This window comes from Phaenicophaeus curvirostris, chromosome 12 (assembly GCF_032191515.1).
Source record: "Phaenicophaeus curvirostris isolate KB17595 chromosome 12, BPBGC_Pcur_1.0, whole genome shotgun sequence".
Classification (NCBI taxonomy): Eukaryota; Metazoa; Chordata; class Aves; order Cuculiformes; family Cuculidae; genus Phaenicophaeus; species Phaenicophaeus curvirostris.
This window is the reverse complement of record NC_091403.1, coordinates 6,766,803-6,780,227: the sequence shown is the minus strand read 5'-3', so window position 1 is coordinate 6,780,227 and position 13,425 is coordinate 6,766,803. Positions and strand designations below refer to the sequence as shown.

The window sequence follows — 13,425 nt, the reverse complement described above, 5'->3', positions numbered from 1 at the left end:
GAGCAGCCTTGCAGAGAAGGACTTGAGGGTGCTGGTTGATGAGAAGCTCGACACAAGCTGGCAATGTGAGCTTGCAGCCCAGACCAACCATATCACAGAATCACAGAATCACAGAATAACCAGGTTGGAAGAGACCCACCGGATCATCGAGTCCAACCGTTCCTATCAAAACTGTATCCTGGGCTACATCAAATGAAGCGTGGCCAGCAGGGTGACGGAGGGGATTCTGCCCCTTTATTCCTCTCTTGTGAGACCTCATCTGAAGTTTTGTGTCCAGTTCTGGAATCCTTGGCGTAAGAAGGATGTGGAACTGTTGGAACGGGTCCAGGGGAGGCTACAAGGATGATGCGAAGGCTGGAGCACCTCACATGTGGGGACAGAGAGAGTTGGGGTTGTTCAGCCTGGAGAAGAGAAGGCTCCAAGGAGATCTTATAGTGACCTTCCAGTATCTGAAGGGGCTGCAGGAAAGCTGGGGAGGGGCTTTTTACAAGGGCTTGGAGTGACAGGACTAGGGGCAATGGGTATAAACTGGAGGGGGCAGATTTAGACTAGACATTAGGAGGAATTTCTTCTCCATGAGAGTGCTGAGGCCCTGGCCCAGGTTGCCCAGGGAAGCTGTGGCTGCCCCATCCCTGGAGGGGTTCAGGGCCAGGCTGGATGGGGCCTTGGGCAGCCTGGTCTGGTGGGGGGTGTCCCTGCCCAGGGCAGGGGGGCTGGAACTGGATGGGCTTTAAGGTCCCTTCCAACCCAAACTGTTCTGTGACTCCAAGAGGGGTTCTCCTGATGCACTTTGCCCTTCTGGGTTGAGCAGCAGGGGGGTGGCTGGCGGCGAGACCTCGCTCAGGGCTCCTGGCCCAGGGGTGGCCGGACGCCCCCCGCTGTCCCCGAGCTCCTGGGCAGGGCAGGCGCTCACGCATCACCCGCGCCCGCTTCGTTTTCCCGAGGAAAACGGATTCCAAGCGTGATAAAGCCGTGGGGAAGGGCTCGGCGGCAGAGGGCGGACCGCCGGGTTGCGTTTCACCAGGGTCCCTCGGCGGTGACATCGCCGGGCTGGGGGGAGCGCATCCTCAGCATCCCCCCCCCGGCACCGCGGCGCAGCCGCTCCCCGCCGCTCTCCCGCGGGATCCGGCCCCAAGAGCCGCTCGACCGGGACCGTTCGGCTCCACGGCGGCACCCGGGGGGGCCCTAAACTTCCCCCGAAGTTTCCTCGCCGGGTCGCGCCCCCCCCCGCCCCCCGCGAGCCGCCGCAGCCCCTCGGCGGGGCTCCCCGCTCCCCCCCGGGGCGGGCAGCGCAGCGGCTCCGGGTCGCCGCCCCCGCGGGAGGCTGCTCGGTGCCGCCGCCGCCCGGGAGGGAGGTTATGTAAGGGGGGAGGGAGGCGGCGGCAGGAGGAGGAGGAGGAGGAGCAGGACGCCTCGGCAGCAGCCGCCGCCGTGCAGCCGCAGCCGAGCGGGGCGGCCGCATGTGCGAAGTGGGGACGCGGCCGCCGCCGGGCGCCGAGCGCGGGGAGCCGCCCGGGGGAGCCGAGAGGGGCCGCGACATGGGGTGAGTGTGAGCCCCGAGCCCCGAGCGGGCGCGGGTCCCGGAGCCCCGCGTCCCGAGCGGGGAGCGACCCCCCGAACCCCCGCGGGCGCTGCCGCTCGCTCTCCGCCGCCCCCGCCGAGCGGCGCCCGGGCCGGGGGGAGCCCCGCGGGTCGCAGCGCGACCCTCCCGCTCGCAGCGGCCGCGGGGACGGGGGGAAAAACCGCTCCCGGCGGCGGAATCGGGGAGGAGCGGGGCCGGGGGCGCCGGGGGTCGGGGCCGGGGGCTCCGCGCTGCGGCTCGGCCGGAGCTGCCGCTGCTGGGGGCGCCCCGTGAACTTGGCTGAACTGAGCCGCTGCTTCGCTAACGGGTGCAAATATCATCCCCCCACCCCTTATTTTATTTTATTTTATTTTATTTTATTTTATTTTATTTTATTTTACTTTATTTTATTTTACTTTATTTTATTTTACTTTATTTTATTTTACTTTATTTTATTTTATTTTATTTTATGCTAGCGGTCTCCGATCACGCCTGCCTCTGGGAGAATTCATCCTGGTCCTTGCAAATATTATCCCTGCGTTTTCTTATCCTCCCAACTTTGCCGAACGCTGGTGTCAGAGCGGTTTGTGGACTAAACATCGAGAAACCGAGGTTATCGTTGCGCTTTTGGCTTGAACTGTATATAGGTTTGAGATCCTGCCGACCAGAATGTCTTGGGGGATTCCAACCACACACATTTAATTTGCTTTATTGTGATCCTCTTATGTTCTCTTACACCTTCCTCTCCTCACACCCCTGTGGCGAGGAATTGTTCTCCAGTTTCTGCTTCCAACTGTGCAAACTCCAGCTATAATTTGTTTATTATTGTCAAAGAAGTGATACAATTTGAGACAATATGGGTAAATAATGAATTAAAGTGTCGTGTGTGTCTCTGAATTTGATACCCCGGAGTACAGAAGAGAAGAACAGGGGTAGAGGGAGAAATAAGATCTGAGTACCTCCCCATGTCTCACTTCAGGATTACTACAGGCTCATCTGCTTCTTTATTATGTGAAGTTCCACGGGAAGATCAGCCAGAGGTTTTCCTTGGGGTTGGAGAAAGAAGCTCCAAAGCCTTGCTGGGGCAGCACTACCCTGCTGAGTCCAGGATGGGCAGAAACATCCATCCAGGGAAACTTGCTTCTGTCATTTTCCCTGGCCGCTTGTCTCAAGGCAAATATTGTTGTTCTATTTTTTAACCATTCCCATCCTGGTAGATCAGTTTAACTGAAGTTTAGTTGTGGCTTGGGTAGAATTGACTGAAAGGTCTCAGTGGTTCCCACCCCTCTGTGTCTGTCAGTCGTAGCTCTAGGCTTGGTGTGGTCCTGCTCTGCCTCCAGAGAAGAACTTGAAGGCTTTTGAGTGCTCTGCTTGTGCTTGTGCTACTGTGCGTGCTGGTTGGGTCGTGCACAGGTATGAGGCGCATTCACCAGTCTGGTTCAGCATTCTTTTTTAATGTGTTTCACTTCAAGTTATTTCAGGCTCACACCGGTGCACGTGAGATCAAGCTCCCAGCATCATTCATTCCCAGAGTTTTGGCGTGGGTTGTACACGCTTGTACACTCTGTACAGAGTGCAGACAAAGTGTTTTTTGAATATACATTTTGCCAGTGTCACATATCATTATCTTGCCATTCACCTTTTTCATACAGAGAACTCGGAGGTACGTTTGTGATAGTGTTGCTGCAGCCGTGGCTGAGCACGTGTGACACAGGAGCAGCGCCCTCAGGTTCCTCCCTGTTCCATCTCTGCTGGAAAATCCTCCATCTCTGCGTGCTCCAGGTTTTCCTTCTGTGAAATGGGCACCTCTGTACTCTTCTACGTGAGCATGTTCTGGTCAGAGCACAGAGCTGAGTCTTTCTTACTTGGAATAATATATTTTATCCCAAGCATTCCAGTGGGATTTGCTTCCTGGGCATATTATAATGTCACATATGGGGCATGGTCTCACAGAAATTGTGACAGTGACTTGACTCACAGCTCTTAAAATATTTTTCCTCTTTCCCCCCTCCCCTCTTATTTAATTCCTGGGGGTGACCATTGCTAATGATTCATTTAAATATTTCCTATGGATTTGGCAGTGACTGATGGCGCTATGAAATCTGATACAGCTACTTGAGTTCAGCAAAGCTATTTAAATTGCTTATTAGTTGTGAGCTGAGCTATTTAAACTGTTGTTTTAATTCAGCTTCCTAGGCAGCAAGGTAGTGTCAAGTTTTACAGAAGTAATTTACATGTTTAAAAAAAAACAATGCCTGTGATTTGGGGGAACATGAGAACAGTGTTGTGTTTTTTTAAAAAAAACAAACTGTCCAGGCAAAAAAAAAAATCTGCCTGAGTGCCCATTGAAGTCAATGGGAAGGTTTCTGCTGGCTGAAAACCATTGTTTTTGCGACAAGGCATTGTTAAAGATATCACTGGACAAATGTTTACTTTAAAAGGAACAAATCTTTTCCTATATCACTGCTTTCTTGTACCCAGCATATCTGATATCTGCTGTTATCTCTGTAGTCTCAGAGCTTAAACTTTAGCTATTTGAAAACTGCAGTGTACTGTATTTCCAGCTGTAGAAATCTGTGTCCAAAAATACCACCTGATTTGTCTCTTGGTGTTGCAAGCCAAGGGCTAACACAACCAAGAAAATGCCTCACTCGTCTGTGGCTCTGACTTTAGCCGCCTGTACCTACTAATCTGAGAGCCAGGATCTGATTCAACTTGACCTCAGTTTGAGTGGTCTAGGCTAACTTTCCAGTTATAAAGATATTTTAGTTTTTAGATGATTTAAGGAGATATTGATTAGCTACTTCCCCTGCGCTTACATTCTTTTGCTTTTTTAATTGCTTTAGTACCTTTGTATTTCCTTATCTGCCTGTTACAACATATTTCTTGTTATGAGGCACGTGACAAGTATCCAGTTTGGGTCAGACCTGTAAATCACTTCACTGCTGCTGAAGCTATTATTTATATTATCTGTTGGGTTAAAACTCAAGTAATTTAAATACCCTCTAGCAAGAAAATTGAGTTTCAAATCTGTTTTATTAATCATATCAAAATGCAAATCAGGCTTCTGCATGTTAGAAATGATTGCAGAAAGCTAGTGTACTAGTGTAAAAGATGTGTGAGACAGGTTAATGATGAACTAGCTCAGAGCACACATTTCTTTTGACTGATATGAGATGACTTCTCTGTGCTGCCTCTGCAGGGGCTGATGGGGTAAATCATCCCTGCCTGTCTGGATCAATTCCTGCCTCCCCTAGGTGGGCTTTGAGTCCACGCTGTCCTCCAGGAAGATGCAGAAAAAGCAAGTTTCCAAGCCTGGATCAAGCGATAAAGTAACTTCATCTTAAGGAGGTTGGACTCATCAACGAGTCTCAGCCTCTTCTGTAATATTTGCATTAAAAGGTGCAGTTAGGGGCCCATGTAATGTTTTTATTATGCAGTGACATTTAAGAGTATCAGGAAGGTCTGCCTTGCGCTCTTCTGTTAGCAATAATAAAGTCCATCGGTCAGCCTACAGCTTTATTTGGGGAGTAAAAGGCAAACAAATGGGAGTACAAGGAGAGAAGAAAGTGAGGGAAGGAGATAATGTGATGAAGCTAGTGTTATAGGAAGACATTAATTTTGGATGATATTCAAGCTGGCCTTTCCTGATACCAGCAGTAATTTAGATACCGTAGTGATAAGCTTCACCTAAGACGCTTGGTGGTGGAGAATAGTGTCTTGCAGAGGAAAATTCACCTTGGCTGGTGTCCAGCTCCTGCTGAAATCCACGGGAGTCTTGTGCTGGCTCCCTCCAAAGTTTGGCCGAGCCATCTGTCCATGCGGGAAGGGGCATCCTGGGACCCCAGGACTGGTGGGCAGGTAACGCAGGTGGCTGTCACTGCAAAGCCAGTGTCCTTCAAAGTTGGGCTGGGACCCAAAATCGTGTGCCCAAACACACCTGAGTTGGTACTGTGAGCGCAGGGACTCTGTTTTGAGGTTTTAGGGTCAGCGGCTTCAGTTCAGTTCCTAGCAGAGATAGCTCAGGGGGCAGATGATAACGGATATCATCCAGCTGGTGATTGTGCTGGTGTTGAAGGAAAGGGACTGGGGTTTGGTAGATGCTGTTAATATCACGGTTTTTGAAGCAGCTGGCTCTGGGAATGCTTGATTCCTTACAGCCTTCATTCCTTATGTAGCTATTCCCATTTCATAGACTGGATATAAACGGCTGCTGTTCTGACTTGGAGAATTTGGTATTTCTGTGTGCAGATACAGGGGTCTAAAGAACTTTTAAGTTCTGGAGCTGTATGCTGAGTTCACTGAAATGGATGGGAAAGCTCAGCTGACCTCAACAGTACGTGTAAAACCTGTTGTATGTGGTTCCTTTCTTATATTTAACACAATTTAATAAGGATAGGGAGGCAGGGAGCTGGGTGGGGCGGGGGAGAACAACAACAAAAAAGAAATAGCCAGATGGTGATAAGGATTTGTGTATGCTTAGGATTATGTTTAGGAGAGTGAGCAAGCCTGTAATGTTGGAGTGTTTCACCCAAGTCTGCCATCAAGTGAGAGGTCTTGTCTTCTCTCACACGATTGTGAGGAATTTGTAACATTGCAGATGAACCTAACTGAGCGTGGGCAAAAATCTGGGTGAATAAGCTCCAGTGAAAACAAGGGATTGGGAGAAATTACAAACAAGCTGATAAAAGAGCAGCAGAAACAAACAATGAAGGAATGATTGACATGAAAGACACAGTGGGTTAAGAAAAAAATTATAGGGTCTGCTAGAGATATATTCAGCAAATTACAGTGGGAAAAATCTGCAAGTGCCACAATGGATTTGAGTGCTCTGGTGCAAATTTTGCCAAAAATTGTTCACAAATGCTGTAGAAAGAGTGAACAGAAAAAAACCTTAATGCTGAGAGAGTGATCATAGTCAAGTTTTTCAGCTACTAGACTAATTAATTACCACTGTTAATTTGATTATCACTTGAGAAAAAACTTATAAATAAAATATCCTCTCCAAAGTTGGGCTGTCCCTCAGGCCCCTCTTTCTATTTGAAAAGAGGTTGGTGAATAGGTCTCCTGATAAAAAAGGCATCATTTGAAAAGTTAAAAAGGATTATTTGATGTTCAGTTCCTTTAAACTGAAAGTAGTTTTAGCTGGTACAAGGTCTGACGAAGTGTCTTTAACTGTTCAAGCATATTCCCAGTGTGACTGAAATGGGCAGAGGGGAGCAATGAGTTTGAGAACCCAAGAGCAAGGGATCAGCCTGGTTTTGCATCTAAATTTTCTGCAGTGCTGCTTATTTATTTTAGTCATTCATTTGGCTCTATTAATACAGTGCCTACAATAAATAGCCTCGCCCATGAACACGTTTAAGGACACGTAAGCATTTTGATTCAGCTGTTGGTTTTCCTGTTGACTTTGAGGTAGGATGTATGCCGAGTGGAAAGGTGCTCAGTCCTGAGGGTTGCGACATGGCCAAATCTCTGCCTGCTTTCACCTTGAACACTGTCCGTCGTGTTTGTGCACTTTGTGCACTGCAAATACAGCATGTGGCTTGTTTACGCTGTGTTTTGGTTGTGGCTTTTTAGGATGTAAATGTGCTTAGGGGGACGAATTTTCAGCTATGTTTCTCTGATAATTCAGCTGTACGCTGTAAACAGCTGACAATCCTGTTATTAAATTTCAGAATGTGACAAGGGCACTGCCTTCAAACGAAGTCAGGAAGCATTTAAGCTAGGGCATTAAAGAAGCACTTTTAATGCCAAGAGCAATTAGGCAGAGGCTAGACCGTGGGTATGAGGGAAGGTTACTGCTGTGCCATCGCCACACATCACCCAGCGCAGGTTAGAGATGGTGTGAGCAAGGGTTGTGTAATATGTACTCATGCAAAATGTACAAGATGAGATTGGATGATGCAGTTGATCTTTGATTGTATTTTTGATGACACATCCTAGCTGCTCTCTGCCTGTTTGTAAGAGAAATCTGCCCGCTGCTGCTGGCTTGGATGCTCTGTGTTTAGCTCATGTGTGACACAAGTAGCTGACTGCTTACTCCTCATTGACGTAGCAACAATTAGAGGCTATTTGGCCTTCTTGCATCACTTCAAAATGCCTCGTAATGGTAATTTTGCCACTGGGGTCAGGATTAAAATGAAGATAATATTTTAAATAATTGATGCCTGAGGCGTTTTAGGATTTGTTTAAAAAAATGGATATTGCTGGATGACATCACTGAGCGGGACAGCCTGCTTAATGAGTCATAGGGGAGCAGGAGGCTCTGCTGTGTAGGTGTTTTAGGATTTGTGGGCTTCATGTTGAAGGCTGGCAAGACTGGGAGCTTTAACTGCAAAACAACTGTGGCTTTATCATGGAGAAGAAAGAACAGATTTGACACAGGGGAAAGAGGGCCTGGCAATGGAGGTGTGAGCTGACGTGACTGCTGGTTACTGTGCAAAGCTTGTTCAGTTCGGTGGCGAAGCATCCTCCTTTTCCGCCTCCCCCCCCACTAGTCTGATTGTATTTATTTGACGTGGCTTATCAAAATGCAAGATTCTAAGAATTTCTGATGTGACAAACTGTTTTCCTTCTCTCTGGAAGTTTCGCTGCAGCCTACAGGATTTGGAAACTCAAACCCTGCTGCTATTTCAAAAAGAAATTTTCTGTAGAAGTTGCACTCCTCTGCCTACACATCAAGGGGCCCGAGAGCCTCCCCAGCAGCTGGGTGTTGTTCCCTGTTAACATATGCATCATAACAGTAGAAGTCCTGCAACTACGTTCTTACCAGGTGAGGTTTAGTACAGCAGTGCAGCAAGGCAGCAAAGACCTCTTTGGAATATGTCTAAAAATATGTAGCCGGCTTTGCAATATTTTTTCCTAAAGCTTCTTTTGGTTGTACTGAGGCTCCTTCCTTCTGGACTGTGAAATGGTGTGTGTGTGAGTACTTACTGTATAAATAGTTGTTGTTTTCCTCTGCTCAACACTTTGCAGTAGATCCTCATCAGGTATAGAGCACTATTTTGGGGAGGGGAGAAAAATAAAAAGTTTAAATTGTGCATGGCTCTGAAGGGAAATATTAATTTTATTATGCAGAGGTGTGAGCATCTAATTTTCAGTATTGTTTCATCCCTGGAAGGACATGAAGCGTAGCCAGAGCTGGGAGAATTTGGCAAGGCTTTTCCTTTTGAAAACATAGTACTTTGAGATGCACAGTGTTGCTCCTTCATATCAATGGCATTGCAGTGCCTGACTCAAGTTTTCTGCTTTTGGTGAGTTCCTCTGTAATATCTAACAGCAACACCTTGTTGTTGCCTTTGTTTCATTCCCTGGTTTTATCAGGCTTTTGTATTTTGGCTTCCCACTATAAATCTGTTGCACACATCTAAAATGTCTCCCTGCAGTTGTTTAAGTGGGAATATGTGATGTGTTTTGTGATATTGAAAACTGTTAATGAGAGCATTTGAAAAAAAACCAAGAGAAATGCACTGAGGGGAGATGTGCAAAATGTCACCAACCAGCATGAGAAGCTGCACTGGGGCTCTGGGCTGCTTGGAGGTTGGGTGGATAAACCTGGGGAGAGTCTGACACTTTATTATTGTTTATTTCAGAGATGGTGTTGTCTAAAGATGAGGCAGGAGCTCTGTTTTGATGGGTAGTTCAGACAGCAGTGTAGAGATGGCAACAGTGCAATTGTCTCTATGTCTCTGCCTTGGCATCACCCCATCTGTAACCAGGAGGTACCTATGCACAATCCCTTAAAGTAAATCTCTTCCAGCTTCAGGTAGTCCAAACCTCTAGTAGCCCTGAAGCTGCAATACTCCTTCCTGACGTGCCAGAAGGTTTCTGTCTGACAGGGCAGCCCCGAGGTGCTCATGGGCACGATGTACAACCGTGCAACCGTTGCCCTTGGTTATACAAGTAGGAGATAAAAGCGTCTTTGGGCTCTGTTTATGTCCACATATAATCCAATCATTGTCATAATAATCCTCTCTCCTCCAGCTTGGATAAGGAGAACTTTATGTTATGAAAATATAAAGGAGATTTAGTTGCCTAGAACTTCACAGCACACAAGTGGATGAGAGCTCTCTGATTTCATCGTTATTTTGTTTTGTGTTTGATGGTTCTTTGTCATGTATGTAGCCAGTTACAGGACTTTTTGTGTTGCCTGTTGTTTATAGAGATGGTCTTTATAAACTTGTATTTAAGAGATCTGAAAATGCTGATACATAACGAGAGAGTCTAATTTGGTTTAATGTTCTTTTCAAGACTAGCAGAAACCAGCTTGACTGAGAACAGGGATTTGACACTTCACTACACCCACCTGAACTCAAGGAAATTAAATTAAAAGCTTGAATCTCTTATCTCAGTCACAATGAAACACAGTAGCTGGGGACAAGGATCAGATCCCATCTTGCAGAAAGGAATCTATTGATTTGGGAATTACTTGGGGTAGACGGGGAGGCCGCTTGCCTCCTCCCAGGCAGATCCAGAAGTGTGTGTGTGTGTCTGGGCTTCCTCGGGGAGCTTTCCTTTCCTTCTGTGCCTCTTCCACCTTCCGCTGTGTTTTGGAGCAAGGGAATGGGTGTGTATTTGTGCATAATGTGAAATTCTGCTTTGTCTTTTGAGAGATCCAAAGGACAAATGATTTCTTTAAAGTTTCCGTACAATCCTCAAAGCAGTTCCCCTGACAGAAAGTTCTGAGCATCTGTTTTCGAGACATTCAAAACTGATTATTATGGAAAGCGCATCGACTTTCAAGGACTTAGTTGTTCATAGCCTGGTGGTCCCAACAGTCTCCCTTGCCATGTTTTGCCTCCCCAGACTTCTCTGCACAGCCTGTGTTTTTACAGAGTGCTTCTTTATTCAGCTGGACCAAGCTCCTCATGAAGCCTGGGGTAAACACCTCTCCTGGAGTTGTGGTTACCTGCTTTTCCCCACTGTAGAAAAAGTCTGTTTTGACTTTTTCAGTCTCAGAGCGGTAATCCTGCGTATGTATTGTTCAGATCTTTGCAAAACCTTTTCTCCATTGAGTTAGAAATTGGCATTTTAAGTTCTATGGGGAGAAGCTGCCAAAGTTTATATTTTAAGCTTAGAGTTTGGAACAGAATCAAAATATCTAATCCACTTTGCATTCTCTATTTGGTCTTTCCTCCCTGCCTTATGAATTGGCATCCTTGTCCTTAGGACACAGAGCAATATTGTACAGCTCTAGAAGGCTTCTCCCATGAAATATCAAAGTAACAGTCACTGATTTGCAACACACTTTCAAATAACTGTTTAATTAGCATAAGTGACATGAGGTTATACTGTAAAGAGTTTATGCTCATCAACTGCTTTTCAGGATGACCTCTAAATTACTGGCTAGAAGAGAAAATAGACACATGACCGCTGGGAACAGTTTGGGGTGGTTCATTGCTGCCTGTTGTTCCTTAAAAAAACAATTGATTTAAATGAGCTAAATAAGGTTGCCCAAACTTTTCACCTTGAATTGAAGTTATCTTTTCCCTCACTTTCTCTTCTTTTTCCCATCTCCTTCTGGCACTCCTCCTTCCCCTGTAATGAGGTTGTATCTGCTGTGGCTCCCTGCAGGGAGGACACTGGTGCCCGGGGCGGCAGCGGCTCCGAGCTTGGGTCAGTGTTGGCTGGGGAAGCACATGGAAAAACACAGGGCTAGTCTGGGTTGTCTGGGAAGAAGTGGGCAACTGAAATGCTCTTTTGCTGCCTTTCAGGAATGGTGAAACTTCCTGAGAGAAAACTCTGCTTAGAGAGATCCATACTAGAGACCTTACAAGTCAAATCAATTTAATTCTTAGGGTGCTAAAGTGTGAACGTGCAAAAAGCATAGTAAAAATTTCTCACCAAGTGGCGCCTTATCCTTAGTAGCTGAGTACTTGATCCATTCTGCATACTAATGCCAGGCACTAATTTTAGATCACAGGAACTACGAAGAGTTCAATTTCTAGCTCTTGGCTTGCTATAGTTTATTTAGGGCAAACAGGGGGAACTGGTGCATAAACTTTCTCTCCCAGCAAGGGCAGCGCCTGCCTCCCCTAGCAAGGAGCATACTACCATGAGAGTACACTCAGAACACACTAGTATGTAATACAATATATAATTTTTAATCTTATTTTAGAACAGATAAACGTTCAGAATTTTGTTCTGAAAATGAAGCAGAAAATGAGTTGTGTAATACAGTTTATTGATCTATAGTACCAGCATATCTAAAATTTGAGCTGGTTTTGCTCACATTTTTGGTCTGTGTAAGCAGTAAGTTAGAGCAGAAGAGGATCATGTCTCCTGCACATACTCTCCTCTTGTTTTGAAGGGTGAATTTGCTGCTGCATAAATCTCATAAAAGGTTCAAAGCCCCACAGCGAAAGTATTAGTAAAGGATGCAGCCATAAGCAGGTTGTGTCATCAGGGATGCGTGTCAGCCTGACGTATTATCCATCGAGTGCTTTGTTTGCATTTGGTAAATATGATGAGCTACTGGCTTCGTGCTGAAGTAGCACTGCAGAACTTAGCAGTGGCTTATCCAGTCGGCAGCGAGCAGGATGAGCCTCTGGTCGCCATCCAGCTGGTTTGCTTTGTTTCACAGGATTGCCAGGGCGTAGTTGTGCCCTCTCCCAGTTGATTCCTCTCTTGGTGGCAGACATGGGGACTGCTAAATGCATGTAGTGCATGGATAGTCCTGCTCCAGGAACCCTACTGTGCGTGGTTTGGGGAGTCCTGCACTGCATTTCCTTGGGCCAGGGCCGGGTATGTGACTGCCTTTAAAAACAGGACAAGAACTTCCATGTGTTTGCAAGCAGACTGCAGAGAAGGATTTAGAAAGAAATACTGGGAAAAGAAAGATTTTTTTGTATCAGTGCTGCCAGCTCGCAAGGCAGCTGGCATATCAAGCAGCAAATAGTGGCAACTAAATAAGGGCAACACAGAATAGCTAAAATGAGGCGTGTTATCCCCTGGCTATCACAACGGCACCGCACTCCAGCTGAGGAGCCAGTACACAGCCGGTTTCATCAATAACTGTGTGATGCCCACAGGCTCTTGAGCTTGCACTGAACGGGAATCCTGGGAGAGAGCCCAGTCCCGGCGTGCTAGCCCATCCGAACCCATCATTTTTATCCTAGTTCACGGAAAAATTATTTTAGATCATCTCATCACTTTAAACATTTTGGTAAGTGTTAATATACTTTCAGCGCAGTGGAAATAATCACCATATGGCTGTAAGTTTTGCCATCTGTCCAGAGATGCTGAAATACAATTAGTCCATGTAGTCCATTTATCAATCTATAAGTAGCAATATTCATAATCCTGGCAACTTTGGCTGATGACAGAATCAGTGCTTCTATAGGCCCTACCTGTCTGGCCTTATTACAGTCAATACATAAATGAGACGGAAAAAATCCTGTCATTCAGCTGTGTCCTTCATCCTTCCTGGAAGAAAAAAAATAGTCTCTGTTGGTGTGAATGAGACTGATGAAATGCTGTGCCTTAATTTTTGTAGCACTAATTGGATTTTTATGTCTAGTAGACCTTAATTTCATAAGGCAAAGCCAGATTTACCTGCAGTCTTTCAGTCAAGAAATATCAGCAGGACAGAGGATGTCACAGGGGAAAAAAATATTATTAAATCCTCTCCTGTTGTATTAACTTCCCAAGCACAAAAAGTTAAATGTTAGAAACATTATAAATGTCATCATTAGCATCATAAGGGTAAGATTTTATTTTTCCAAGGTTTCTTGTTTGACTTCAGAGAAGTGAGAAGATGGCTTTTCAGCAGAGTGAATAATTTTTCAAAAAAAAGGTCAAGGTCTTTTTATTTTAAGATCACTAATGACCTGCCAGTATCAGGGGTCTGACTTAAGACCACT

The 13,425-nt window shown here is 46.0% G+C and overlaps 1 protein-coding gene across 2 annotated transcripts in view; it reads left to right on the top strand.

The window, feature by feature from the left end:
* Nucleotides 1-1,384: 1,384 nt before the first annotated feature.
* Nucleotides 1,385-13,425, top strand: part of HOMER2 (homer scaffold protein 2) — a 324,814-nt gene continuing 312,773 nt past the window's right edge. For both annotated transcript variants that reach the window (XR_011338307.1, XM_069867011.1), the window contains exon 1: nt 1,385-1,543. Coding sequence is in view for 1 of the 2 variants with exons in the window: in XM_069867011.1 (XP_069723112.1) it covers nt 1,461-1,543 (83 nt within the window). In the remaining variant the exon portion in view is untranslated. The remainder of the gene's footprint in view (nt 1,544-13,425) is intronic.